At 42.2% G+C, this 26,295-nt stretch overlaps 1 protein-coding gene across 17 annotated transcripts in view; it reads left to right on the top strand.

Annotated features, from left to right (window-relative positions):
* Positions 1-23,643, top strand: part of KLHL29 (kelch like family member 29) — a 656,253-nt gene extending 632,610 nt beyond the window's left edge. For all 17 annotated transcript variants that reach the window (XM_069973088.1, XM_069973093.1, XM_069973096.1 and 14 more), the window contains 2 exons: positions 18,006-18,150; positions 20,843-23,643. In XM_069973088.1, the coding sequence (XP_069829189.1) occupies positions 18,006-18,150; positions 20,843-21,026 (329 nt within the window). In that variant the 3' untranslated portion in view covers positions 21,027-23,643. The remainder of the gene's footprint in view (positions 1-18,005; positions 18,151-20,842) is intronic.
* Positions 23,644-26,295: the final 2,652 nt, after the last annotated feature.

Here is a 26,295-nt window from a genome sequence, read left to right as displayed (position 1 = left end):
AAAGGTAGTGTGACCCCAGCCTAACCCAGTGCCTTGCCCAGTGTGGCATGTTCAGCACTATCCTTTGCCGGCAGCTGTTCTCAGAGAGCAGCAATCCTGGGCTAAAACTTGCTGATTCCATCTGAGTTTCTGAGCGGCGCGGAGCGGTATTGGCAGGCTAATTATATGTCAGCACTACATGCTCAATCAGAGCTTAAGGTATTAAAAGTGTAATGAACCCATTGAAGACAATATTACCAGTCTCAGTGTGGGCCTGTTTTAGCAGGATGCCTTTTACAGATTTCTCACTCTTGACCGAGTCACGTTACGTCTGTGCAATGTGCGGACGTGCGCTGATCGGCAGTCTGCTGATTAGTGGACTGCAGAAGGAGCAGGCGGTAATGGAAAACACTGCGCATGGAAGGAGCGGCTGACAGTACATCACTCAGGGTGTCAGAGAAATATCCATTTATTTACTTTATTTAATGCAAACCTATTACTGGAAGATGACTGCTAGCACACTCCGATGCAACCTGCCTGGTTAACCCTACTTGGGGGAAATTAAAGTAATTTAAGGGATTACATGGCTTGAGCTTGTAAAGGGTAAAATCTCTATTAGGAAGACAGAACATTAAGAGATGTTATGGCGGTAAATCTGTACACCTCATGTGTGTTTGGCCATTCAGATGCATTACCAGGGGATAAATATTTAGTAACATTTAAAGGAAGTTTGAAAAATAGAAGGTTAAAGGGAATCTGCCACTAGGTTTATGGTGTCTTAAATGAGGGCAACATAAACTAGTGACAGAAATGCTGAACAGATCAGTGTATTACTTACATCATTCTGTTCAGCTGTTCTCCTAATATGCAGGAGAATAGGATTCTTGCCACACCCCTCCCTCCACCCTCCAGCTGCTCATTGATAGTTAACTGCCTATAAACATCAGTAGGTGGGCGGAGTTTTCTGGTTCTCATGAATATCCAGAACTACTGAGCTCAAGCACATAGTGGAGAGGACTACTTATTGTCCATGTTATTCAGGGGGATATCTCTGGATTAGCTGCACAAAACAATATAGGTGACACATCATTCTGTTCAGCTTCTCTGTCACTAGTTTATGTTTTCCTGAGATAGGACGGCCTAAACCTACAGAGACAGACAGAGTCTTGTTAATAATATAATGTCAGGCCTTCAGCTTTACGCCAGTGCCTTTACACAATCTTGTCTCAGATAAAGGGACATTACTTTACACACATGTGGTGTGGGGCAAGTGGCAGGTCCGGAAGTCATATAGGGGATCACATTGGATTGCCAACAATCCCAATGGAAGGATTTTATACAGGAAATTCAAAGTGCCCAGATAGGTTCAAAAATCTTTAAAAGTTTATGGTGCAACCAAGTACGTAGCTACGTTTTGACCCTATAGGGTCCTCATGCTTAATAGAAATGAGAAGAATAGCTTCACAGGGAGCTTTCATAGTTACATACTGTGAGAAGACACATGTACATCAAGTTCAACCAAGGGAGGGGAGGAGATGTGGAGGATGGGAGGAGTGAAAATTGTGGTCTTCTTGTTGACTTGGGCCTAAGGAGCCCTTATGCCAGGGATGGGGAACCTTCGTTCCTCCACCTGTTGTAAAACTACAATTCCCATCATGACTGGACTGCCAAAGCTTCAGCTCTCCATTCCTGCCTTAGGTTATATTCATATGTCGGCCCTTAATAACTCATCTAATCAGCTGTTTGGCAGAGCCACCATGGCTCAGTATTTGCTCCTGGGGAGGTTGGTGTGGATGCAAACGCATAGTAGATGAGCAAGTCTCGCTGAAATTGGTCGGTTTGGTGAACATCCATCCAACTTTATCTTCTCTTCACTTGCTAATCTATCAAGCTGGACTCCAGTAGAGATGAGGGAGTTTACGGAGATTTGTTTTAGGTTCATTTCAGAAAATCGGACTCTCAGATTCTTTTTGGATTCGAAAATGCCCTGATAACCTTGAAAAGTATGTACAGGAGTCTATGCTGCTGTATATGGCAGCAAGCGGTGCACCCAGCCCAGCGAATGTAGTGAGTACTACCTGTGAAGCTTACCTCCAGGCCACCAGGAATGGAACGAGTCCAAAACAAATCACAAAAAGTTCCGATTCTAACAATATAGAACTTTGTGATGTTTGGGAAGAATGTAATTTGTTCTAGTTTTGTAGATTTTCGCCCATATATGACACTATATCCAACCTCAGTGATGGTACGGTTTGATTAGTTCTTGAGGGCGTTCTGAAAAGCCTTGGTCCTCGCCTTCAGCTCTGCTGGGGGAATACAGTAATTACAATAGTCGATAATATCCTCTTATGTATGAAAATTGGTTAATTATCTTCAGAAGCTCGTTTAACCGTTCTATCAATGAACTATATTATCTTTTTTTTAAGGGAAATGATCCCATAATTCTCGGCTGAGCGGGGAGATAGCCTCTTTCTATTGCCGATGGTCTCCAGAGGATATAGGTCTTTTCTGACCTTGCGAAATCCGCATTAGACTCGTAAGGACAGACAACCAGCTCTCCCCAGTGACCATCTCATCCTTATCCAAGGAAATACATTTTAATTGCATTGCAAGAACTCGATTCCTTTTGTCAGAGGGGGAAAAAAAAAAAGTTAAAGTAACAATAATAAACTTTTTGAAAGCCGAACGTAGAAGCTTTTTTCATATGAGATCTTCCCGTCTACAATCTCGCTCTACGCACCTTCCGGCCTTAAGTAGCATTAGCAAACAACCCCATTGTCCGGACTACCCCCCCCCCTCCCCTCCCCCAGCTTCGGCTTTGAAAAATAATAAGAACAATTTGATTGTAGGAAACTGCGGCAGGATATGTAATAAGAAAATGAGAAGTAGAGGGAAAAAATTGAGTTAGGAGATAAACATTGGGGACTTGGAGATGTTATTGTATCTAATAAAAAAGCCTTTTTGGCTGCTTTCTTTGTTACCTTCCTCTAGGGCATATCTGTGCGGCTCGAGTCTCTGCTTATGAAACTCCTCAACTGGGATTTACCGCTACTGTATCTGATAAGAAAAAGTTTTTCCTTCTTATTCAAAAAAATAATAATAAAAAACTCTTCTTACTAGGTAAAAAATTCCTCCAATGTCAGGTTATTTGCATGCGTCCGTGTGTACGGGGGTTCAGAGAGGTCACATCTACAGCTGAATTTTAAGGAACATTGGGTAATTTCGGGATACATTATGAATATTGCTTCTTGCCTTGCAGAACAGCAGATTGTACATTTCATTGCTTTGCAGCCTCTTAATTGTACTCTTGTAGCATCTCGGCGTATAGGTACATGCCAAATATTCACACATTTAAAGACATTGGGATATGTACACACAGGACAGAGCGGCCTCAGGCAAATCTGCTGTGGATTCTTCAGAAAATCTGCCTCATAAATCCAAGTTTCTGCAGAATTGGCCAACTAATCCGCACTTTAATTAGCCACATTGTTATTCAGTACATTCCTTTTGGATCTAAATAATGACCTATAGCCTTAAAGGGGTTGTCCAGTATTAAAAAAATACAATAACATTACACTTGTCCACAAGTTGCATGTTGTATTGCACCTTCCTTGTGCTCCTATACTGTAGTTACCCCTATTCTTAGAAGAATCTATGTGTATGCCCCCACACTATAGTTAGGATTCCTCCTTGTGCTCCTAAACTGTAGTTACCCCTATTCTTAGACTAGTCTATGTTTGTGCCCCCACACTATAGTTAGGATTCCTCCTTGTGCTCCTATTCTTAGACTAGTCTATGTTTGTGCCCCCACACTATAGTTAGGATTCCTCCTTGTGCTCCTAAACTGTAGTTACCCCTATTCATAGACTAGTCTATGTTTGTGCCCCCACACTATAGTTAGGATTCCTCCTTGTGTTCCTAAACTGTAGTTACCCCTATTCTTAGACTAGTCTATGTTTGTGCCCCCACACTATAGTTAGGATTCCTCCTTGTGCTCCTAAACTGTAGTTACCCCTATTCTTAGACTAGTCTATGTTTGTGCCCCCACACTATAGATAGGATTCCTCCTTGTGCTCCTAAACTGTAGTTACCCCTATTCTTAGACTAGTCTATGTTTGTGCCCCCACACTATAGTTAGGATTCCTCCTTGTGCTCCTAAACTGTAGTTACCCCTATTCTTAGACTAGTCTGTTTGTGCCCCCACACTGTACTTAGGCCTTCTTGTTATGCTCCCATACTGTAGTTATCCCTAATATTAGACTATCTAGCCTATGTTTGTGCCCCCAAACTGTTGTTAGGCCCTCTTCTTATGCTCCCATACTGTAGTTACCCCTAATCCTAGACTGTGTAGTCTATGTTTGTGCCCCCACACTGTAGTTAGGCCCTCTTCTTGTGCTCCTATACTGCAATTCTCCCTATTCTTGGACTGTCTAGTCTATATTTGTGCCCCCAAACTGTAGTTATGCCCCCTCCTTGTGCTCCTATACTGTAGTTACCTCTCCTATTAGACTGCCTAGCCTAAGTACGCACTGTATAAGATTTTTCTATCTAACCTAGTATGTCTATAGTAATATAAAGCATATATTTGGCTACAAATCCTCTCTACTGCTAAAGTTTTATGGTTCTCATACTTTTCCTGTCCTACTTAGGAGCAGATGTAGATCTTCTTCTATGTTTCTGAACCCACAACAACCTTTAGTTTAGTGGCCTGTGTCTTATTCCACTCTACACATGAAACGAAGTACAGAAAAGATCAAAGCAGATAATGGAAGGAAAGAAAAAGCAAGTTTTTCACATCTCAGTAGGTGGCGCCCAAGGGCAACTCGCTCCGACAGCGTCCACATAGCAGCAGCTTCAGATGGCTTCTGTGTCCTGCTACGCGTGAACATAGATCAGCCTATTATAGGAATTTATAGTTCTTGGGCTTTTCAGCTGCAGGGACTTGAAGACGCTGTGATAGTAACTACTCGTGATCTATATATTGAGGTGGAAACCTGTTTATCTGTTAAGATAAATAGAAAATCCAATCTTATTTAATTACATGGGACTGCTTCCTGGACCGGGCTCCATCATTAACTCCCAATCCCTGGCAGCTCGGCGAGTTTGCAGTTTAATTTATGACCCTGGGGGCTGTATATGGAATAGTGGGATGCTAAAAATACGACAATTGTGGGGACTGGGGAAATAAAGACATCTTCTCATATACGTGTGTCTCTCTAGGGGTAATCTGTCTCTGTCTATAAGCAGTGGAGGGAACATATTTACATATAATGCTGAGTAACTTTGCAGACACATTGCATTACTTATTATGCGCTGATTTGACTTGCATCAGGCGCTTGTTGATCGGCACTCATATTCTGAGCCTATAATGTAGCTTTGTAATTGTGCGGCCACGGCTGTAGGAATGATCAAGGGATAGTTCAGCATATATATATATATATATATATATATATATATATATATATATATATATTTCCAATCAACGGGGGCCAGAAACTTATATTGATTTGTAATTTTCTTCTATTAAAAAAATCTCAAGTCTTCCAGTACTTATCAGCTGCTGTATGTCCTGCAGGAAGTGGTGTATTCTTTCCAGTCTGGAGAGCAGAATTTGCTACTGCTGCTCTGGACAGTTCCTGACATGGACAGAGGTGGCGGCAGAGAGCACTGTGTCAGATTGGAAAGAATACACCACTTCCTGCAGGACATTCAGAAGCTGATAAGTACTTGAAGATTTAAGATTTTTAAATAGAAGTAAATTACAAATCTCTGGCACTTTCTGGCACCAGTTGATTAGAAAGGTTTTTTTTTGCTTTAGTTTTTTTCCTTTTGGTCTGCTTTGGACCGAAACTGCTTTGCAATGTGCTGGATGCATGGCATTGTAAGAGATGTAGTTTCTTTCTGCCTTATATATGGAGGACATTCCCTATACCGATACCTCTATGGATACATTTACTGTACGTGCTAGGATATTTCCCAATGTATATAGAAAGAGCTTAGTTCTACTTCTGTGGATACTCCCGATAATGAAGCATTGTGCGCTCTAGAATCTGATCTGGATGCTTCCGATAAGTATTGGATTATCAATTATTCTAGATTATTAGACAACCATAGAGAAGTATATAAAATGCACCAGTAAGAGCTTCGAAGAATCCCGAAGAAGAGAAATTTCACAGAGTCTTTTCTAGTGATCCTGGATATAATATATAATAGATCAGAGTGCTTATAGTTTGCCTTATGGAGCTAATAAATAGCACCCGGCGGCCATTCTCCTCCATCTATCCTCTAACGTTCTCCCTGGTTGTGTGTGCAGAACAAGGGACTGAATTAGTTTTTATCAGATCCCATTGTACCTAAGGAATCTGTGAATCAGAGAGCGGCTGTCTCCAGGCCTGTGATTAATGAAGTGGCCGACTTGTCTCCTGACCTTGGATAGAGGGGAGAAAAGAGATAGTGAGCGGAGCTGCTGTACAGGCCTGAGCGTCTGGCTATGGCGTCCACAAGGATATGTATATGGTGTCCTCACCGCACCCTGATCACTCACACAACTATCTCCCCAGGACCAGGAGGCATCTTATAATTCTTAATGGCCAGAATAGAATTCTACAGCTACAGTATAGACCGACGGAGCAGCTAAGAAGGTGCCGTGTTACATGTGTTGTGGAGTCTCAATAAATGCGGAGTGGAGAGTTAGGTAAGACCAGCGTACAGATAGGCCAGGCTTGATAAATCCTTTCAAGGCTATGTTCACACTACGTAAGAGACCAGCCACGGAACGGCCGGTCTCTGAAAAGATCACCGGCCGGATGATCTTTAGGGCCGAGCGAGCGGCGACTTGCTACATAGTGTGCACTGACATGTCAGTTTATTACGGCGCCGCTAGGGATCCCGGACGGAGTGTATACTATGTGTATACACTCTAGTCGGGATTCCCTCAAAAGGCAGCACAACGTAAGTTCCATGGGAATCACCCATGGAACTTACATTGTGTGAGCATAGCCCAAGTGTGTAAAGGAGATATACAGGATGAGAAAACCTCAACCTCAGTTTGTGTGCGGTAATGTAGTTCTATTGTAGTGTATGTAGCCATGATGTAATACCACACACAACCTGAAGGACAGGTGTGGTGCTGTTTTTGGAAGAAAGCAGCTATGTTTTTCTAAACCCCGATAATTCCTATGGCTGTAGCTAAGTTTCCCAGACAGTTCCTGGGCGGCATCCATCTTCTCCAGGCAGTGGGATTCAAATACCGATTGTTTGGGTTTGTGCGAATTAAGTTCACTCATAGTGGTGATGTCTAATAGCTGCATAAAGACGCCACAGCATCCGTGACATTGTACAGCTAGTTGTCATCATGGTTTTGGGGTTAACACCTGCCCCCTTATATACAGAATATACTGTATGCTTCCGAGATGCAGGAAGAGAGGGAGAAATCACCAAGATGCAGCAGGCATCAGCCATATTCTACTCCCTATACAACCTCTTTATAGTCCATGTTGCTCACACAGACATCTTTCCATAGATTTTAAGGCTATGTTCACACGTCGGAACAAATCGGCCGTTCCGTGACCCGGCCGTAGTGTGAACATAGCCTCAAGGGGCGAAAATCTTTTTCTTTCAAATCAACTGGTTTCAGAAAGTTATATTATATTCAGTAGATTTGTAATTTACTTCTATTTAAAAATCTCCAATCTTCCAGTACTTATCAGCTGCTATATGTCCTGCAGGAAGTGGTGTATTCTTTCCAGTCTGACACAGTGCTCTCTGCTGCCACCTCTGTCCATGTCAGGAACTGTTCAGAGCAGGATAGGCTTTCTATGGGGATTTGCTGCTGCTCTGGACAGTTCCTGACATGGACAGAGGTGGCAGCAGAGAGCACTGTGTCAGACTGGAAAGAATATACCACTTCCTGCAGGACATACAGCAGTTGATAAGTACTGGAAGGCTGGAGATTTTTAAATAGAAGTAAATTAAACATCTATATAAATTTCTGAAATCAGTTGATTTAAAAGAAAAAGAGTTTTGCCTGAATAGACCTTTAATGTAGCACATTATTAGATTGTGGTTGTGTGACCAAATCACTGTGTCACACAACTCTTATTCCTGCTAATAGGGTCGCGCTGCAACCCACTAGTGACTGTGACTCTGTACTATTGTGATGTCACGATCGTGGCCACTTCTTGGTCGCAGCACGACCCCATTCAGAGGCGGAGTCACACAACCATCGCCGTGCAGCCCCATCCATATAATGATAATATAATAATATAATATAAGATCCTAAATGTCATTCCTATACCGTCTAATCTGGGGTTACACTGAGGTCAGTAATTTCGCCCCATATTTCCTGGACTTCTTTTTATCCCTAAATGCAAACACAGGCAGAACTAAATGTTAATCTAGAAGTTCCCTGCGGATGATTGTACGGAGCGCGGCCCATATATCTGCGGAGGACATCTATCCCCACAATGCTGACATCACATCCCGCTCAGGCTCATTCACACACACTCTAATGCTTCATCTGAGCGCAGTTTTTTTGATCAATAATGCACGGCGCTCGTCCTGTTTAATGTAATGAGACATGGCACTATGGGGAGGCAGGGTAGTGCGCCAGGTCCGGCAGCGGGCAGATTATACAGTCAGCACTTAGGTATTGCCTATGAGTGGATGCCAGGAATCAGTAATACCTGTTAGGGGAAGAGCGCTCTTTGATATCTGAGGCTACTTATGTTATTGCTCCAGGCACCATCATTTAGCTGATATGTGGCCGGCATATAAACCGCTTATTCTATCTGCTTCATTATACAATAGTACAATTACTATTCAAAGGTAGAATAAAATCTATAGTGTTAAAGGGGTATTCCAAGATAAAACTAACTTTTCCCCTGTCGTGGGGTCCGACCTCATTACCCCCAGGCGATCTCCATATCGGCCTACGTCTGCGTTGTTTTAAATAGAGTCACAGCTATAGCTCTATTCATTCTCTATGGAGCCGTTGGAGAGAGGCGAGTACAACACTCAGCTTGGGCGCTTAAAGGGATTCTATCACTAGGTTTATTCTGCCTTAAATGAGGGCAGCATAAAGTAGTGATATAAATGCCGAACAGATCGGTGTATAACATGTTTTATTCTGTTCAGCCGTTCTCCTAATATGCAGGAGAATAGGATTCTTGCCACACCCCTTCCCCCACCCTCTAGCTGCTGATTGACAGTTGACTGATTGACACAGCATGGATAAATAACTGCCAATCAGCAGCTGGTGGGCAGAGTTTTCGGCTTCTCATGAATATCCAGGACAACTGGGCTCATGCACATAATGGAGAGGACTACTTATTGTCTATGTAATTTAGGGGGATATCTCTGAATCAGCTGCACAGAACAGTGCAAGTCAGGGGTAGGGAACCTTGGCTCTCCAGCTGTTGCAAAACTTCAACTCCCATCATGCCTGTCTCTTAAAGGGGTCTTTTTTTTTCTTTCAAATCAATTGGTGTCAGAAAATTGTAGAACTGTAATTTACTTCAGTTTAAAAATCTTCAGTTTACCAGTACTTGTCAGGTGCTGTATGTCCTGCAGGAAGTGGTGTATTCTCTCCAATCTGACACAGTGCTCTCTGCTGCCACCTCTGTCCATGTCAGGAACTGTCCAGAGCTGTAGAATATCCCCATAGAAAACCTCTCCTACTCTGGACAGTTCCTGACATGGACAGAGGTGGCAGCAGAGAGCACTGTGTCATACTGTAAGAATACACCATTTCCTGCTGGACATACAGCAGCTGATAAGTACTGGAAGACTTGACATTTTTAAAATTTTGGGTTCAGTAGGAACAATATATAAGAGAAACAGAGATCAAATACAAATCTGTTTCTTCCCTTGTGTCCTCTCTTTAGTTAAATGCTGAACTCATGCTTCTTATGGAATCATCCATGTGGAATCTGTCTCTGTATCATGCACACATTACGACCGTTCTGACATTCGCAGTTCTATCTCTGACTTTTAGTGACATCTACCGTCAGTCCGGAAAAATAGATATTAAATCCTCGCAATTTTCTGCTCAATGGTTTTCTACTAGCGTGAAATGGGAAAACTGTTCCAGCCATAGTGTCGTCTCAGATGAGGGTTCTCTGCTATACAGACCTTGTATTTGTCGTATGGAAATGTCAGGAGGGCAGAGTCCCTTATAGCCACATCGCCTATAGGAGACTACAGCAGAGGGGCTGTGTACATAGGGCTGATGTCAAAGCCGGAATGACTTAGGGTCCTGTTAGATGAAGAGATTTTTAACGATAAACAAGATAATTTATCGTTAAGCTTAAATCGTTCACCATATTACACAGAACGATAGTCGTTAGTTGCGATGGTTATTACGATCATTTACTCCATCTGATCCCAGCAAAAGAAGGAACGATGTGAAATTACACTAGACGGTGTCAGCACCGATCAAATGGTGAACGATTTCTCATTGGTTGTTGGATCGTTGCCGGCATTTACACAAAACGATTATTGTCTAAATTCAAACAATATAACGATAATTCGCACGAAAATCGTCCAGTGTAATAGGGCCATTAGACATTAGGGGGTGAATTAAACATCAGGGGGGTGGAAATCTGATCATCCGCCATCAGGCTATGTTCACACTAGGTAAAAGTATGGCCGTTGTTGCCATCGGAAACAACGGACGTACTTTATGCGCCTGTGAACACTGCCCGATCCTGGCCGGAGCATATACACATCGTATACATTACGTCCGGGATCCCATGCGGACCCGCAAACAACTGACATGTCAGTTTTGTGCGGCCGCAATTCAGTGAATTGCTCCCCCGCAAAAAGCTCTGCCAGTTCACACAATGAAGCGAGCGGCTCCGGCCGCTTGCTTCATTGTGTGCTGTGGAGTGTTCTGATGCGCCCACATGAGAACACTACGGCCATAAACATCATCCGACCGGTACTGCAGTACTGGCCGGGTTGATCTGTGCAGAGATCGGTCGTGCCATGACCCGGCGGGGGTGGCGGAACGGCCGGTCTCTTACAGAGTGTGAACAAAGTCTCAGATTGGTCTTATGTACATCAATGGGTAATCAGAATCTGACATCTATCCATTTAGCTTGGATTCCATATAGATTGGCAGTTTTAGTTCTGTCCTAAGCGTTTCTGGACTGTGTCACCATTATACTAACAGCAGATCATGGTGTTAGTCAAAATCATGGTTGTCCACTTTGTAGAAGACATTATCCTTCTGGAGCAACCTAAGACTCTGTTCACACCATGTTTTTGATTTGCATCAAACTGGACAGCAACCATGGCGGGACGAGGCAGGGATTCCAGAGTGCACCTGCTACCATCAGTGCCTGGTGGAATTTAAAGGGAATGTCTCTTCACAAAATGGCTTATTGTTTAAATAATTTTTTTATGTTAAACATATTTTTATCTATATTATAAAATAATCCTGATATCCTGCAGTTTTCATTCTCATCACTGGGGCTAAAACTAAGCTGAGACTTCCTGTTGTGCCTGTGGTGATAAGAGGAGGCCGCAGTAAAGTGATCTGTACAGCATTGCAGCGTCATGTGACACCAGTAAATAGAGGAGACAGCTCCCTATGGAAGGACCTCTTTACAGGTCAAAGAGCGCACTCAGTAATGTCTCACATTCATCTCAAGGGGACAGAGTCTGGCTATTGTCCTCTATATTCATGAGTCTTGCTGTAAAGCATGTCACTAAATGCTGTTAAAAACAGCACAGGCAATATGGCCGCCCCCATAACAATGTAACAATGTACAAATAGTGAAATAAATAAAGTCAGAAAATAGAAACAGATTAGAATAAAAGAACAAGTTTAGTATCTGATTTTAATCAGTAAGAGAAAATTTAGTGACACATTCCCTTTATCAAGATAGTTGTCGGATAGACTCCACCCTTCACCTATATATTGTATACTGTACATATATATATATATATATATATATATATATATATATATATTAGTGCTGTGCAACATGTGCTCCCTTTGACTTTAAACATGACTTTAAACAATGAGCCCCTAGGCAGCTGCCTACTCTGCCGGCCCTTACACAGACATAGATCCACACCCTGATGGCTTCTTGTTACATGGAGGTTATCCCTATATACTGGGGTATACATCCAGCATAGGGCACAGACCTGCAGTAAGCACAGCCTGGCTTTTCTTGATCCATGTCTATAGAATCCTGCACATATATATATATATCTATACTGCACATATACATATATAATAAAATATTCATGCCGTTTGCTGGAGCCTCCTAATAAATCCCTGGGGTAACATACTAGTCTGATACATAACAACATGGAGCCTTAATTATACTTCTACCCGACTGTTTACACGGTATCTATCCACAATCCATTCATTGTATGTAAATCAGGTGCATATAATAAGGCTAAACATAGGGGGCGCAGCATGTGATGGCGGGAGGTAATGATTGTATCAAGGTCAAATATATATATATATATATATATATATATATATATTTCTGCCCATGGTGAGAATAACATTTCCTTCTATGCTTGTTATTATCTATTCAGTCTCCTTCCCCCAGTTGTGAGCTTCTGCTTTCTGCTGAAAACACAAAAATCTGTGTGTAAGCCTTTCTCTCTGTCTCCCCCTCCTCCCTTCTGATGTAAACAGGTCCCTGGCTGGCTTTATCTGCAACTTTGCTGCTTCTTTGTAGTGTTGGGAGGGAGAATCACATTGTGTTTGTCAGCAACTTGACCTCAGATTAACCCTCCCAGCATTACAAAGAAACCTCAGAGTTGCAGATATAGCCTGCCAGGGACTTGTTTACATCAGCCGTCACAGAGAGAAAAGCTCACACAGATTTTTGTGTCTTCAGCAAAAAGCAGCAGCTCAAAACTGGGGGAAGGAGACTGAATAGATAATAACAAGTATGGAAGGAATTGTTAGTCTCACCATGGGCAGCAACATGTGAAAAGTTGTTTTTGAGCGGAGTACCCCTTTTTGCACTACAGCTGTATACATCTCCACTATGTCCTACACTACAGTAATGACAAGCTATGGGTAGATGTTTCGGTGTCATTTCAGGTCCCCGTAATAGTCTGCATACCCCACAGATGGTCTCTCCCCGTCCTCGCTTATAATTGTAATGCAATAATCGGATGCCCTCTAAATGTGCGCCTTACAGGGACTGCTTTACTTAAAAGCATTAATTAGAGAGGAGTTACAGCGCGCGAGCGGCCAGCAAAGTGTTTGTTAAGCAGCATTCTCCGTATCAGGGTCAATAAATATAGAGCCGGTGGGAATAGAGTGAAATTACTATGCAGTCATACAGTGTGTTTGATCAGCTCCCAGTAACCTTAATAATGGAAGCAAAATGTAAGTAAAAGTCTCCTCCCGGTGACATTCAGCGCGTGGTTGTGGTCAGCAAAACCCAACTTCAAACAAATAGGACTGACATCGCGCAACGTAGACCGGTAATTAAAATGGAATATGCAAAAAGCAACCTGAAAATAAACAGTTTTCACTCTCCCCCCCCCCCCCCCCCCCAGCCCCGTATGTCCAGTTTGATGAATCCATTGACAAGGAATAATATATGAAATGTTCTTTTTTCCCAAACAGTAAGGGGTACTCCGAAGAAAAAAAAATAGTTTTAAAATCAGCTGGTGTTTTCCAGTACTTATCAGCTGCTGTATGCTCTGCAGGAAGTGGTGTGTTCTTTCCAATCTGACACAGTGCTCTCTGCTGCCACCTCTGTCCATGTCAGGAACTGTCCAGAGCAGCAGCAAGCCCCTACAGAAAACTTCTCCTGCTCTGGACAGTGCAGGACAGAGGTGGCAGCAGAGAGCACTCTGTCAGACTGGAAATAATACACCACTTCCTGCAGCTGATAAGTACTGGAAGACTTTAGATTTTTAATTAAAAAGTAATTTACAAATCTGTGTAACTTTCTGGCACCAGTTGATTAGGAAGAAAAGAATTCTGGAGTCCCCCTTTAAGCCCCATACCCCTGATCCCTGCTCTTTGATGTAATAATTAAGGGAGGCATTTATCAAAATCCGCCCCAGGCGTACGTCACAGAAAAGGGTCAGATTCGCCCGTTTTCCGTGCTGTGTCCCCCGCTCACCTGATGGACAGGAAGGGGGGGGGGGCGGCAAGGTGGGGAGGAGTTATTGGATGACGGAGATGGTAGGAGCCTTCAATTTAGTTAATGTGATGGCGATGATGGTAGGAGCCTTCGGCTTAGTTATTGGATGACGGCGATGGTCGGAGCTTTTGGTTTAGTTATTGGATGACGGTGATGGTAGGAGCCTTCGGCTTAGTTATTGGATTACGGTGATGGTAGGAGCTTTCGGCTTAGTTATTGGATGACGGTGATGGTAGGAGCTTTCGGCTTAGTTATTAGATGGTGGTGATGGTAGGAGCCTTCGGCTTAGTTATTGGATGGCAGTGATGGTAGGAGCCTTTGGCTTAGTTATTGGATGGCGGTGATGGTAGGAGCTTTTAGCTTAGTTATTGGATGATGGTGATGGTAGGAGCTTTCGGCTTAGTTATTGGATGACAGTGATGGTAGGAGTCTTTGGTTTAGCTATTGGATGACGGTGATGGTAGGAGCCTTCCGGTTTAGTTATTGGATGGCGGTGATGGTAGGAGCCTTTGGCTTATTTATTGGATGGCGGTGATGGTAGGAGCTTTCGGCTTAGTTATTGGATGGCGGTGATGGTCGGAGCCTTTGGTTTAGTTATTGGATGACAGTGATGGTAGGAGTCTTTGGTTTAGCTATTGGATGACGGTGATGGTAGGAGCCTTCCGGTTTAGTTATTGGATGGCGGTGATGGTAGGAGCCTTCGGTTTAGTTATTCGATGGCGGTGATGGTAGGAGCCTTCGGTTTAGTTAATAGTAAGACAAAATTAACGGTTTAGTTAATGTGATGACGGTGATTGTCGGAGCCTTTGCTTTAGTTATTGGATGACGGTGATGGTCAGAACCTTTGGTTTAGTTATTGGATGGCGTTGATGGTCGGAGCCTTCAGTTTAGTTATTGGATGGCGGTGATGGTCGGAGCCTTTGGCTTAGTTATTCGATGACGGTGATGGTAGAAGCCTTTGGCTTAGTTATTGGATGAGGGGGATGGTAGGAGCCTTCGGCTTAGTTATTGGATGATGGTGATGGTAGGAGCCTTGGGTTTAGTTATTGGATGGCGGTGATAGTAGGAGCCTTCGGTTTAGTTATTGGATGACAGTGATGGTAGGAGCCTTGGGTTTAGTTATTGGATGAAGGTGATGGTCGGAGCCTTTGGCTTAGTCATTGGATGGTGGTGATGGTAGGAGCCTTCGGTTTAGTTATTGGATGACGGTGATGGTCGGAGCCTATGGTTTAGTTATTGGATGACGGTGATGGTAGGAGCCTACGGTTTAGTTATTGGATGACAGTGATGGTAGGAGCCTTCGGTTTAGTTAACATTGTTAGTGGAATTTCCATATAAGTTAGAAATCAAAGAAATCCCATTATGCAAACATGGCGGGTAAAGAGGGGAATGAAATTAGGAGGCTGAATGTATGGTAATAGGCCGGAATAATAAGTGGCAGGTTTATCCCCGATGGTGTGCGGGCTGGTAATGCCGCTACCGCTATAATGAGATCTTGATAACTCCCGTCCAAACTCATATATAATAAGCCAGAGCCTTTTATTATAAAGCAGGAGGCTTCAGAGAAAAGAGACTTTGTGCCCCATTATACAACCAGAGACGACTGTGTCAGAGATCAGAGCAGGTTTGTACTGCGGAATTAAGGACAGATGAAATTTAAATTTGCGGAAAAGGAGCGGAGCTGGAAGCGTGGGGGAGAATGACAAAATCCTCATTTCCGTCCTTCTACGTGTTACACTGTACATCAGAAATAGGCGACGTGGATGGAATAGAAAGCTGCCGCGCGCTCCGCTCCGTCTGACCCCGGCAAAATACTGTACAATGAAAAGTAGATTCTCCCAAGACTTCAGCGGCATTTCTTCTTCAAAGAGAAGATGCACTCTGCATGATACTAGGGCTCCCGGGGGCGATTGCCTCTTCATGTCGCTCAGCCTATAGCGTATATGTAACTAACGTTCAGAACATATGTCTATTTTCAGCCCATACCCTTCAACTAGAAGCAAGGAATACATCTGGTATGAGTCGCCTGCTATCTCGTGTCTCTGTCTTACTGGATACATAGACTGCTATAAGGAGATGTGATTTCTAGAGAGAAACAAATGGGCTTTTGGCTGTCCGGAGCATGCTGGGAATTGTAGTTTTGTAACAGCTGGAGGGCCTGAGTTTGCTACCTGTGCTGTAGGCCTATACATGGCAGGGAATTGTGGGACTTAGGCTTTCTTTACACTTCCTTAAAGTGTCACTGTCGTTTAAATTTTTTTGCAGAAATCAATAATACAGGTGATTTTAAGAAACTTTGTAATTGGGTTTATTACCTGAAAAATGCATTTTTATCATGAAAAAGCCGTTTGAAGCTCTCCCCCCTGTCTTCATTGTTCTCTATGGAGAGGGGAGGGGTGGAGGGAGATGAGGCACCAAAACAGGACAACAAAGAGTTAATTTACAGCTACATCACCGGGCTATCTCCTCTGAAGTCAGCACTGACCTCTCTGAGCTCTGAATACGGCTTTCACACAGGTCCCGCTGTGTAATCCTTTGTTCTCTGCTCTCTGCTGGTGACTAATCTCCCTCCTCCCCTCTCCATAGGTTACACAGGGCTCGACTGATGTAAAAGAGTCGAGATTTCCTGATAATGGGCAGTGGATGAGAGAGGGGAGGGGGGGGGACCTGGGGAAAGTCTTTTTGAATGCAGATAATGGCAGATAATTACAAAGTTTCTTAAAATCGCCTGGACTATTGATTTCTGCATATAATAATAATAATAATAATAATAATAATGATGATACGGCAGTGACACTTTAAGGGGTTTTCCATGCTTTAGATGAAATTTATCCAGGATTAGATAAAGCATAGCAACTTTCTTGCAAAAACAGCGCCACCCCTGTCCTCAGCTTGTGTGTGGCATTACAATTCAGCTCACAGCTGTTCACCACAGGCATGTGGAGAGGTAAGTCCCTACTTGTTATCAATTTTCCTCTGCCGGCTGCCAGATTTTATAAATTGCCGACTTCTACTTTAACTGGGAGCCATTAGGGAAGTATTAGGCATTACACTTACAATGCTTTATGTTTTACATTGTTATTTATGAGGTTTATTGTAACATATTGAGAGCTATTTATTCTAAGTCATAGATCTGATATTGTTTATTGAAGAGTCTGCTGTGACTATTATATTTCCATTGTCACATTGCCTGTTCTATGTGTGTTATATATGTGAGGTTAACTGGTAGTCATGGATATGTCAGATGGGTATATCACATCTCTGCTGCAGCGTAGGGAAGACTGGTTACTTTCGCCTATAAGCTGCCTGGTTACAGTGTTTTAAAGGGGTTGTTCACAAAAAAAATGATTTCAAATCAACTGGTGCCAGAAAGTGCCAGAGATTTGTATTTTACTTCTATTATGAATTCTCAAGTCTTCCCGTACTTATCAGCTGCTGTATGTCCTGCAGAAAGTGATGTAGTCTTGCCAGTCTGGAGAGCAGTAGAGGCTTTCTATGGGGATTTGCTGCTGCTCTGGACAGTTCCTGATACAGACAGAGGTGGCAGCAGAGAGCACTGTTTGAGAGTGGAGAGAATACACCACTTCCTGCAGGATATGCAGTAATGTTCTGCCTCTCCTGTGGGGGCACTGCAGAGGAATCAAACACTTGCTACCAGGTTCTTCTTGAAATTACAGCAGAGAGTTACAACAACTGTGTAGCTTACTATACCCTGCTGTCTATGCAGCCCCTATTTACATCTATGGGAGTTATATAAAGAGCATAAAACAATTCTCTCCACCAGCGGACCCTTTTTCTTGATATAGCAGCGGATCCCACCTGGATCTACCAGATTGATGGCGAAGTATTTTATTTGATGGGAAAATGACAGCAGAGTTTTGTTTTCTCTGACAGATAACAAGTACGCCCCGGCGGTCACCCTGAACGGCTTCATCTTCATCCTGGGAGGAGCGTACGCAAGAGCGACCACAATCTACGACCCCGAGAAAGGAAACATCAAGGCCGGGCCCAACATGAACCACTCACGGCAGTTTTGCAGGTGACAAACATCTACAAGGCTGTATATTAATTTATGCTTATTTTCTCTAGTGTGCCTTAAAGGGGAAGCGGCTAGAAGTCTGGCAGCGGCTATTACCTTTCTTCTCCCCCGTACATAACTAAAGAACATTAATTCGACAGATGTATGAGCACCTTAAAGGGGCATTCCGCTCAAACATAACTTTTTATATGTTATTGCCCATGGTCAGACTAACAATTCCTTCCATATGTGTTATGATCTATTCAGTCTCCTTTCCCTAGTTCTCAGCTGCTGCTTTCTGCTGAAGACACAAAAAACTGTGTGTGAGCGGTTAAGTTCCTATCTGCTCTCAAACCCCCCTCCCCTTCTAATACGGCTGATGTAAACAAGTTCTCATCTCCAACATTGTAGCTTCTTTGTGATGCTGGGAGGATTAATCGCAGTGAGTTCATCAGCAAGGGGGGAGGAAGGAGAGACAGCTAGAAAAGCTCACACATGGATTTATGTGTCTTCAGCACAAAGCAGCAGCTGAGAACTGGGGGAAGGAGACTGAATAGATAATAACGAGAAGGGATTGTTAGTTTCACCCTGCAGACTACAAAACTGTATACCTTTATACAGTAATAAAGACTGTAGCCCAGGGATGGGGAACCTTCGGCCCTCCAGCTGTTCTATAACTACAACTATCATCAGGCCTGGACAGCCAAAGCTAAAGCTTTGGCTGTTCAGGCATGATGGTAGTTGTAGTTTTGCAACAGCTAGAGGGCCGAAGGTTCCCCATCCCTGCTGTAGGCCATCTATGGCTGTCAGGGCATGCTGGGAGTAGTAGTCCCTCTGTGCGATGACATGGTCCCCCCTGTTCGGCACTGTACAGTAAGCCTGCAGCCAGCCATCAATCAGTGTGAGTGACAGGCTCCATCTGCTGTTATTGTACACTGCCAGCTGCATGGGAATCGGCAGCTGTTCTCCTGATCATTTACAACACAGTGTTTTCTCTAAATATTTATCATCTCCTACATGTAATATCCCAGAGATGGGGGGCGCCGTGTCTAATGATGGCGCCATCACCGGTACCAGGAGCACCAGGGAGTAAATGCATGTCATGGGGTCTTGTCTGACATGTGCAGATTATTGTCAGTGCGGCCCCCTGCGACTCCCCCTACACCTCATTATGTGATAATGTATACAGCCCTCCCAGCATGCTCTGCTCTAATGATTGACAGCCAAATGGATCCCGTACATGATGAATTAGAAACACTTGTTAGCAGCTATTGGGGTCTCTGAAGGTCAGAACTGTGACCAAGCCTCTAACCTCTACAGGAACAACTATGAGAGGGCAGGGCACAGAGGCCGGGGGTATGCTATACTGTACCTGCCCAGACAGATCTATCATTATCTCCTTCCAATCTATCTCCTATCTATCTATCTATGTATCACTCTCTCCTATCTATTATCTATCTATCTCCTATCTATCTATCTATTATCTATCTCCTATCTATCTATCTATCTATCTATCTATCTATCTATCTATCTATCTTCTATCTATCTATCTCCTATCTATCTATCTATCTATCTCCTATCTATCTATCTATCTATCTATCTATCTATCTCCTATCTATCTATCTATCTCCTATCTATCTATCTATCTATCTATGTATCACTCTCTCCTATCTATTATCTATCTATCTCCTATCTATCTATCTCCTATCTATCTATCTATCTATCTCCTATCTATCTATCTCCTATCTATCTATCTATCTATCTATCTCCTATCTATCTATCTATCTATCTCCTATCTATCTATCTATCTATCTATTATCTATCTCCTATCTATCTATCTATCTCCTATCTATCTATCTATCTATCTATCTATCTATCTCCTATCTATCTATCTATCTATCTATCTATCTATCTCCTATCTATCTATCTATCTATCTATCTATCTATCTATCTATCTCCTATCTATCTCCTATCTATCTATCTATCTATCTATCTATCTATCTATCTATCTATCTATCTATCTATCTCCTATCTATCTATTATCTATCTCCTATCTATCTATCTATCTATCTATCTATCTATCTATCTATCTCCTATCTATCTATCTATCTATCTATCTATCTCCTATCTATCTATCTATCTATCTCCTATCTATCTATCTATCTATCTATCTCCTATCTATCTATCTATCTATCTATCTATCTATCTATCTATCTATCATCTATCTCCTATCTATCTATCTATCTATCTATCTATCTATCTATCTATCTATCTGAGTCACCTAACACTTGAGTATAGTTCAGCTGCAGTCTAAGGCTATGTTTCCACTACACCATTTTAGCGGTCATCTATTGATAATGATGTCCATGATCATTATTTGCGGCCGCCATCATGAAAAGACGTCCACCTTTTGCCATTAAATGACGGCCCACTCCCATAGTGGGAACATATCCTTATAATTTATCTGTCCTGGGATAAGATGTTATCCATGTTCCCCAACTTCACTCACATCCAGAGCTGAATTCACACGGCTGCTCCTAAGAAATCGCTATGTACAACAAACTCCTTAGTTCTGCAAAATGTGAAGCCCAGAAGGGCAGAGGCAGAATCCTTGCTGCAGCTCTGGAGGTGACTGGAGGATGGGTATTTCCTATGACTGTAAGCAGCCTCCTGCCTAGCCTCCGGACACTAACATTTGGTGATGTTTTTGCAGCGCTGTGGTCCTGGATGGAAAGATATATGCAACAGGCGGCATCGTCAGCAGTGAAGGACCCGCCCTCGGAAACATGGAATATTACGACCCCAAATCCAACACGTGGACATTACTACCCAACATGCCTTGCCCACTCTTCCGCCATGGATGTGTAGTGATAAAGAAATACATCCAGAGTGCTTGACGCAAGGGACAGCGATGAACTGAGTCGACAGTCGGAGACGTCCGAACATTTTCTTTTCTCTCTCATTGGTTCGGTTTTAACCCTTCCCATGCCACAGATGAAGCGGTTAATCCTTCTCTTCTCCTTTAATTTCAAAAAGGAGATGATGGGGGAAATAAAAGAATTTTTTTCTTTTTTCATTTTGTCTACAGATTTTCAATAAAGTCTACATTGAATGTAGAAGATCATCCTCACCTTTGGGTGATGCCGGAGCAATTGGGCTCCAAACTATGTATAATATGTATGTTAACGCGGCAATCGTGTCACTAGGTGGCGTAGTGACACTTGTTGTCACCCTAGGTGCAATAGATTCCCATATTTTTACATGGGTTCAGTTGAGATAGGGTTCTGGGGCGAGAAGATGACAACCTGGATTTTATTCTAGATGTAAGGCTGGGATTTTTTTTTAGATGACTGTTCGGTACAGCTAAGCATCTCCTCATACAGAACTGAACAAAAATAAGGGCATTGTCTTCTAGGTTGGCCTCCGCTTATTCTTTCATCGAGAATGTAGCGATAGGAGAAAAAAAAACAGTTTGTCAATCCTAGAAAATTATTATGTGGTACATATAATATCTATTGTTGTGGATATACAACAATATACCAGAACAATCACCAACCCCAAGGACGTGATATCTACGGGGGCTCCCAGGCGGTCTATCGGGGGAGGAGAGTAAGATCGGCAGGTTTGTTTCTGTTTAGGCCACTGTTCCTACGTGAAATAAGGTGCTTCAAATAGACATGGCGGACACTTATTACCCTTATGTTCAGCCAATCACCAATAATTTGTGGCCAAGCAATCATGGCAGCCACTCATCTTTCAACTCCCAAATAGAGATGATCGAACATCGGAAAATCGTAGGTTCGATCGAACTTGAACATTCTCGAACCTGCCACATTTTATTGCTGATGCCTTCCCGATCCTGAGACAGCCCGGGGACCGCCTGGAATTAAAGGATTCAGCTTAGGTAATAGGCTGAATCCCAGAATGCCAGGCGGTCCTCTGGCACTCTCCTCATTCCCCACGGACCCGGAAGGCATCCGGAATCAAATGTGCCAGGTTCAAAATGTTCGAGTTCGATCAAACCTACGATTTTCCGATGTTCGATCATCTCTACTCCCAAATCCATGGAAATTACTAGTGTTGAGCGAGGTTCTAAATGCTCAAGTGGTTGTTTTGACTCGAGTGGCGAACCGCATTGACATCTATTGGAGACTCGAGCATTTAACAAGGTGCCCCACTCTCGACAGAGCGGAGGATGGATGTCTGGATAACTAATTTACTGTGGCAAGCTGGAGATATAAAGGATGGCCGAACGTTCAGCCATCGGTTATTGAAGCTGTATTGCACCATGAAGAGCTCTGTTGACCATTGAGCTCGATCGAGCACCCCACTGCATGCTCAACAATAGAAATATAAGAATGAGAGACCTCTTCAACACATAGCTAAGGAGTTGTCCCGTTCAGGGCCGTTAGCATACATAGAGATCATGGAAGGTGGAGGAATCAGCATGGCTGCCACATGCCCATCCAGTGGCTGCTGAAGGGAAAATGTGTGGCTGCCTACAACTCCTTTAAGGCCCGAACTGTCCCTTTAGTGGTTACCTACAATAGAGTATATTAGTTTACAGGTGGGAATCCATACAACCAGCATCAATAGCCCACACTAGCTCGGAAACCTGGGCCAACTGTTATGGCACCATCAACACATGACCAGAAACCACCGGCACGGCACGGCACGGCCACTCATGCAAGGGAAAGGGTTTGTATTGCAACCCACAAGCGGCCCACAACTGTAATCCCAAAGTCGCATCAGATCCATCCATTTCTGGGGGACACCTTGGGACCCCTTTCACTTGCATGAATGGCAGAGCCAAGCAATCATGCAGCTCAAGAGATAGCATCCCAAGGGGATTTGTGATCCTGAAGCCCTAGTTTTACCCTGTGTTGTCCTGTATTCATATTATTCTGGACAATTAAGAATTACAATTATAGCCCAAATTGAAATACCTGACTTTTGGGCTTTAGCTTTTGCAGTAGTTTTTTTTTTTTTTTTTTTTTTAAAGGGTTTACAAAACTACAGCTAAAAAATTCAGTTTTAAAGCCAAATATAGTGCTTAAAAAAACTATATGTGAACATAGCCTAAAAATTTACTAATCTAAGAGACACACCCTTGAGGTCTCCAACCACTTGTTCCTGATGAATTTATAAATTGTTTTCCTACAAATATTGCTTCCTCTTCTTTGCGTAGGCAAAAACTTTTCTAAGGTAGTGACCATTAGTCCCTAATAGGAGGGAAAGAATTACAAGCCATATGCACAGTGATAAGAAACAAAAACTAGAATTATTTTTCAAAATTCAATTTTTGCGATTTTGTGACAAACTGTTTTTTTGGGGTTTTTTTTTTTTTAATTTTTAGAAAGAGAGAAGAAAAAAAAAAACAGTCTAGACCACAGATTTACAGTAACATTAGTCTTCCTGCAGGTCTTAATGAAATGGATTTTTCTGCTACTGTGCTAGTAAATAAATATAAATATATATATATATAAAGACTGCATACATATTATATTTATAATTAAAAATGTTTCGTATCAAAGTGAAGTTTTTGAAGGATTTAACCAGATTAGCTAAATGTTTTCATCTAGAAATATCGCCGACAACTCAAAAGCCGATGAAAAAAAATCATTAAAAGTCATTCTTAAATCAGTCGAATAATTTCAGTACAATCAGTCTGGAAGTTTTCCTGAGACATATCATAAAAAAAAATATCGATCATAAGTTTTGTTTTGTGTTTTTTATTTTTTTTTGTGCATTTTTTTATTCTATGGACATAATCTCCACTCCAAAAAAATAACCTCCTTACAACAAAATCCACCAAATTTCTTGAAGACCTTACCCTGTACGATTGGTTGGGTGGTATGAAGAAAAAAAAATTCCGTCTGTTTTTCGTCCACATTTAGAAATTTTCTATTTACCTTCATATTGTTATAAATCATTGAAATTAATATAAATGATCCAGAATTATTATTGAATATTATATTAATATATTCTAAAATTGAGGTTTTTTTTGTTTTCTTTTGGGGGTGGGGGGGATATTTACATTGCTGTATTTAGTCATTTTGAATAGGTCATGTTTTATTATTATCATTATTATAATTTAGGCAGGAATATTTTGTATTTTATGTATTATATGTAAGTTCATCTTAATTTTTAATAAGCCTTAAAATATTTTTGAAAAAAATATTTTAAAGAAACTTCCAATGTGGTCAAATCTTCATGATATACTTCTTTTTTTTTCCTCTCTAAAAGTCTGATCAGCAGATCAGCAAATTATTGTCCCTGGTTTTGCAATATATAATGTTTATTTGCCAAAAAAAATTTGGGAAAAAATGTAATTTTTTTTTCTCTATTTCATTTCAAACCAAATCATATACAAGTAATAGCTGAACTTTTTCATCGCCCATCATGTAGCTCATACAGATACATTGTGCTCAGAAAAACAAAAAGTGTTTAGTATATACAGCCAGTTAGTTCACCAGGAATAAACTATTGTCATTGCAACATAAATAAGTTGAGTTGGATACATAGAAACTGGATTTTGTGACCTGGACCAATATCCATAAGAATGTAGCCTTCTAACTCTTGTCCTTCTTTCTCGCTTACGCATTTCAGGTTTTGACCAGTCAATTTTTGTAACTTTTTTTTTTTTAGTATTTTTTTCATTATTTTTATTTTTTGAAGGGAAGGATCCTCATCTTAGATCCATTCACACTTTAAAAAAATGCGTAAGGAAATTGAAAACCTAAAATGCGTTAGTATAAAGAAAGAATAATCAGTGCCTGATGGATGTTCTAAAGGCCTCAGTCATTTTTATCGTGATGATATACCTCAGAGATGTCATGACTATTGAGGGGAAAATTCTCTTGAACATTGGTTCAGCAGAAAAAAAAATTGGCGCTAGCCTTTTTCGCTGTGTGTCTCAATGTAAAACGCGCTTTCAGAATGACCAGATTTTATTTTTCTGCATTTTTCCTTCTGGTACTATCCATTCTATCTGTGGAAGGCAAAAAAAAAAAAGCACAATCTTCTTATGTACCTTCTGCGTCCTTTGTTTTCGACCAGGAAGCGAGCTCCAATCTGCCTGGTGCAGGATGTTTGGTTTCTCCGAGTTGGTGTGTCTTGCCTCCAAAGGAGGTGCTAGCATACGGGAATGGACTCACACACTATACCAGTCAGCATCACACACATTGAAGCAAATCTATTTCTGTGAATAATAGACAAACAGGGTTATCTGTAATGGTACTGTACATAGTTTATGTTACTGGTTAAGATCTTGTTATATTATAATAAATATATTTATAGATCTAGACTGACGTCCTATTGTTCCATTTATTTCCTTGTCTCAGAGTCTTGTGTTCCTGTCTGTGTTTAAAAGGGGTTATATGCTTTTTTTTTTTAAAGGGGAACTCTGAGCAGGGTAGACAAATCTAACCTGCTGATATGTCCCTATTGCACAGGAGACGCAGAGGAGGAAGGTACTGTATGTCTCTTACCTTCATCCTCAGCGCTGTTCCAGTGCAGTTAGGTGCTTTCTGCTTGGTCCAGTAAGACTGTTAGGAGGACTGCCCATCCTCATAGAGACGATCTGCCCCCGCCCAGTCCGCCCCTTTCTAATGATAATCAATATGGATCGCCAATATGAAGGCGGGCAGTGCTCCTAACAGTCTTACTGGACCGTGGAGCAAACGACTAACTGCGCCGAAGTGGCGCCAAGGATGAAGGTAAGAGCTTAGGCTCAGGCCAAGCCTCTTGTGACTTCAGAGGATGGGGCCCTGTCTCGGAGGAGCTGAAGATGAGACCACATTGAAAATCAAGGGACTACAAAAATTCCTGCCAGGGATATTTCATGGAAAAACATGCTAAAGCCAGTACAATTTTTCTTAAAGGGGTACTCCAGGCAGGAGGTGTTTTCAATATCACCAGGGAGGGGGTTGAATGAAGACAATGACGTCCACTTACCTCTATGGCTTCAGCGCTGGGGCCTGTATCATGTTTCCCCAGTCCGACTGCTCACATCTCAGTGGGAACTTGAGACATGATGTTGGCAGGCCTGCTCAACCATCCAGTGACTGTAGTGGAGCCCCGCCTCTGCTGCTGAATGGCTGAGCGGGCCTGCCAACATCACGCCTCATTTGTAAAAATGTATAGATTTTATGTACTTCTGTTGAC

This window comes from Dendropsophus ebraccatus, chromosome 6 (genome assembly GCF_027789765.1).
Source record: "Dendropsophus ebraccatus isolate aDenEbr1 chromosome 6, aDenEbr1.pat, whole genome shotgun sequence".
Taxonomy (NCBI): Eukaryota; Metazoa; Chordata; class Amphibia; order Anura; family Hylidae; genus Dendropsophus; species Dendropsophus ebraccatus.
This window is presented reverse-complemented; position numbering and strand designations above follow the sequence as displayed.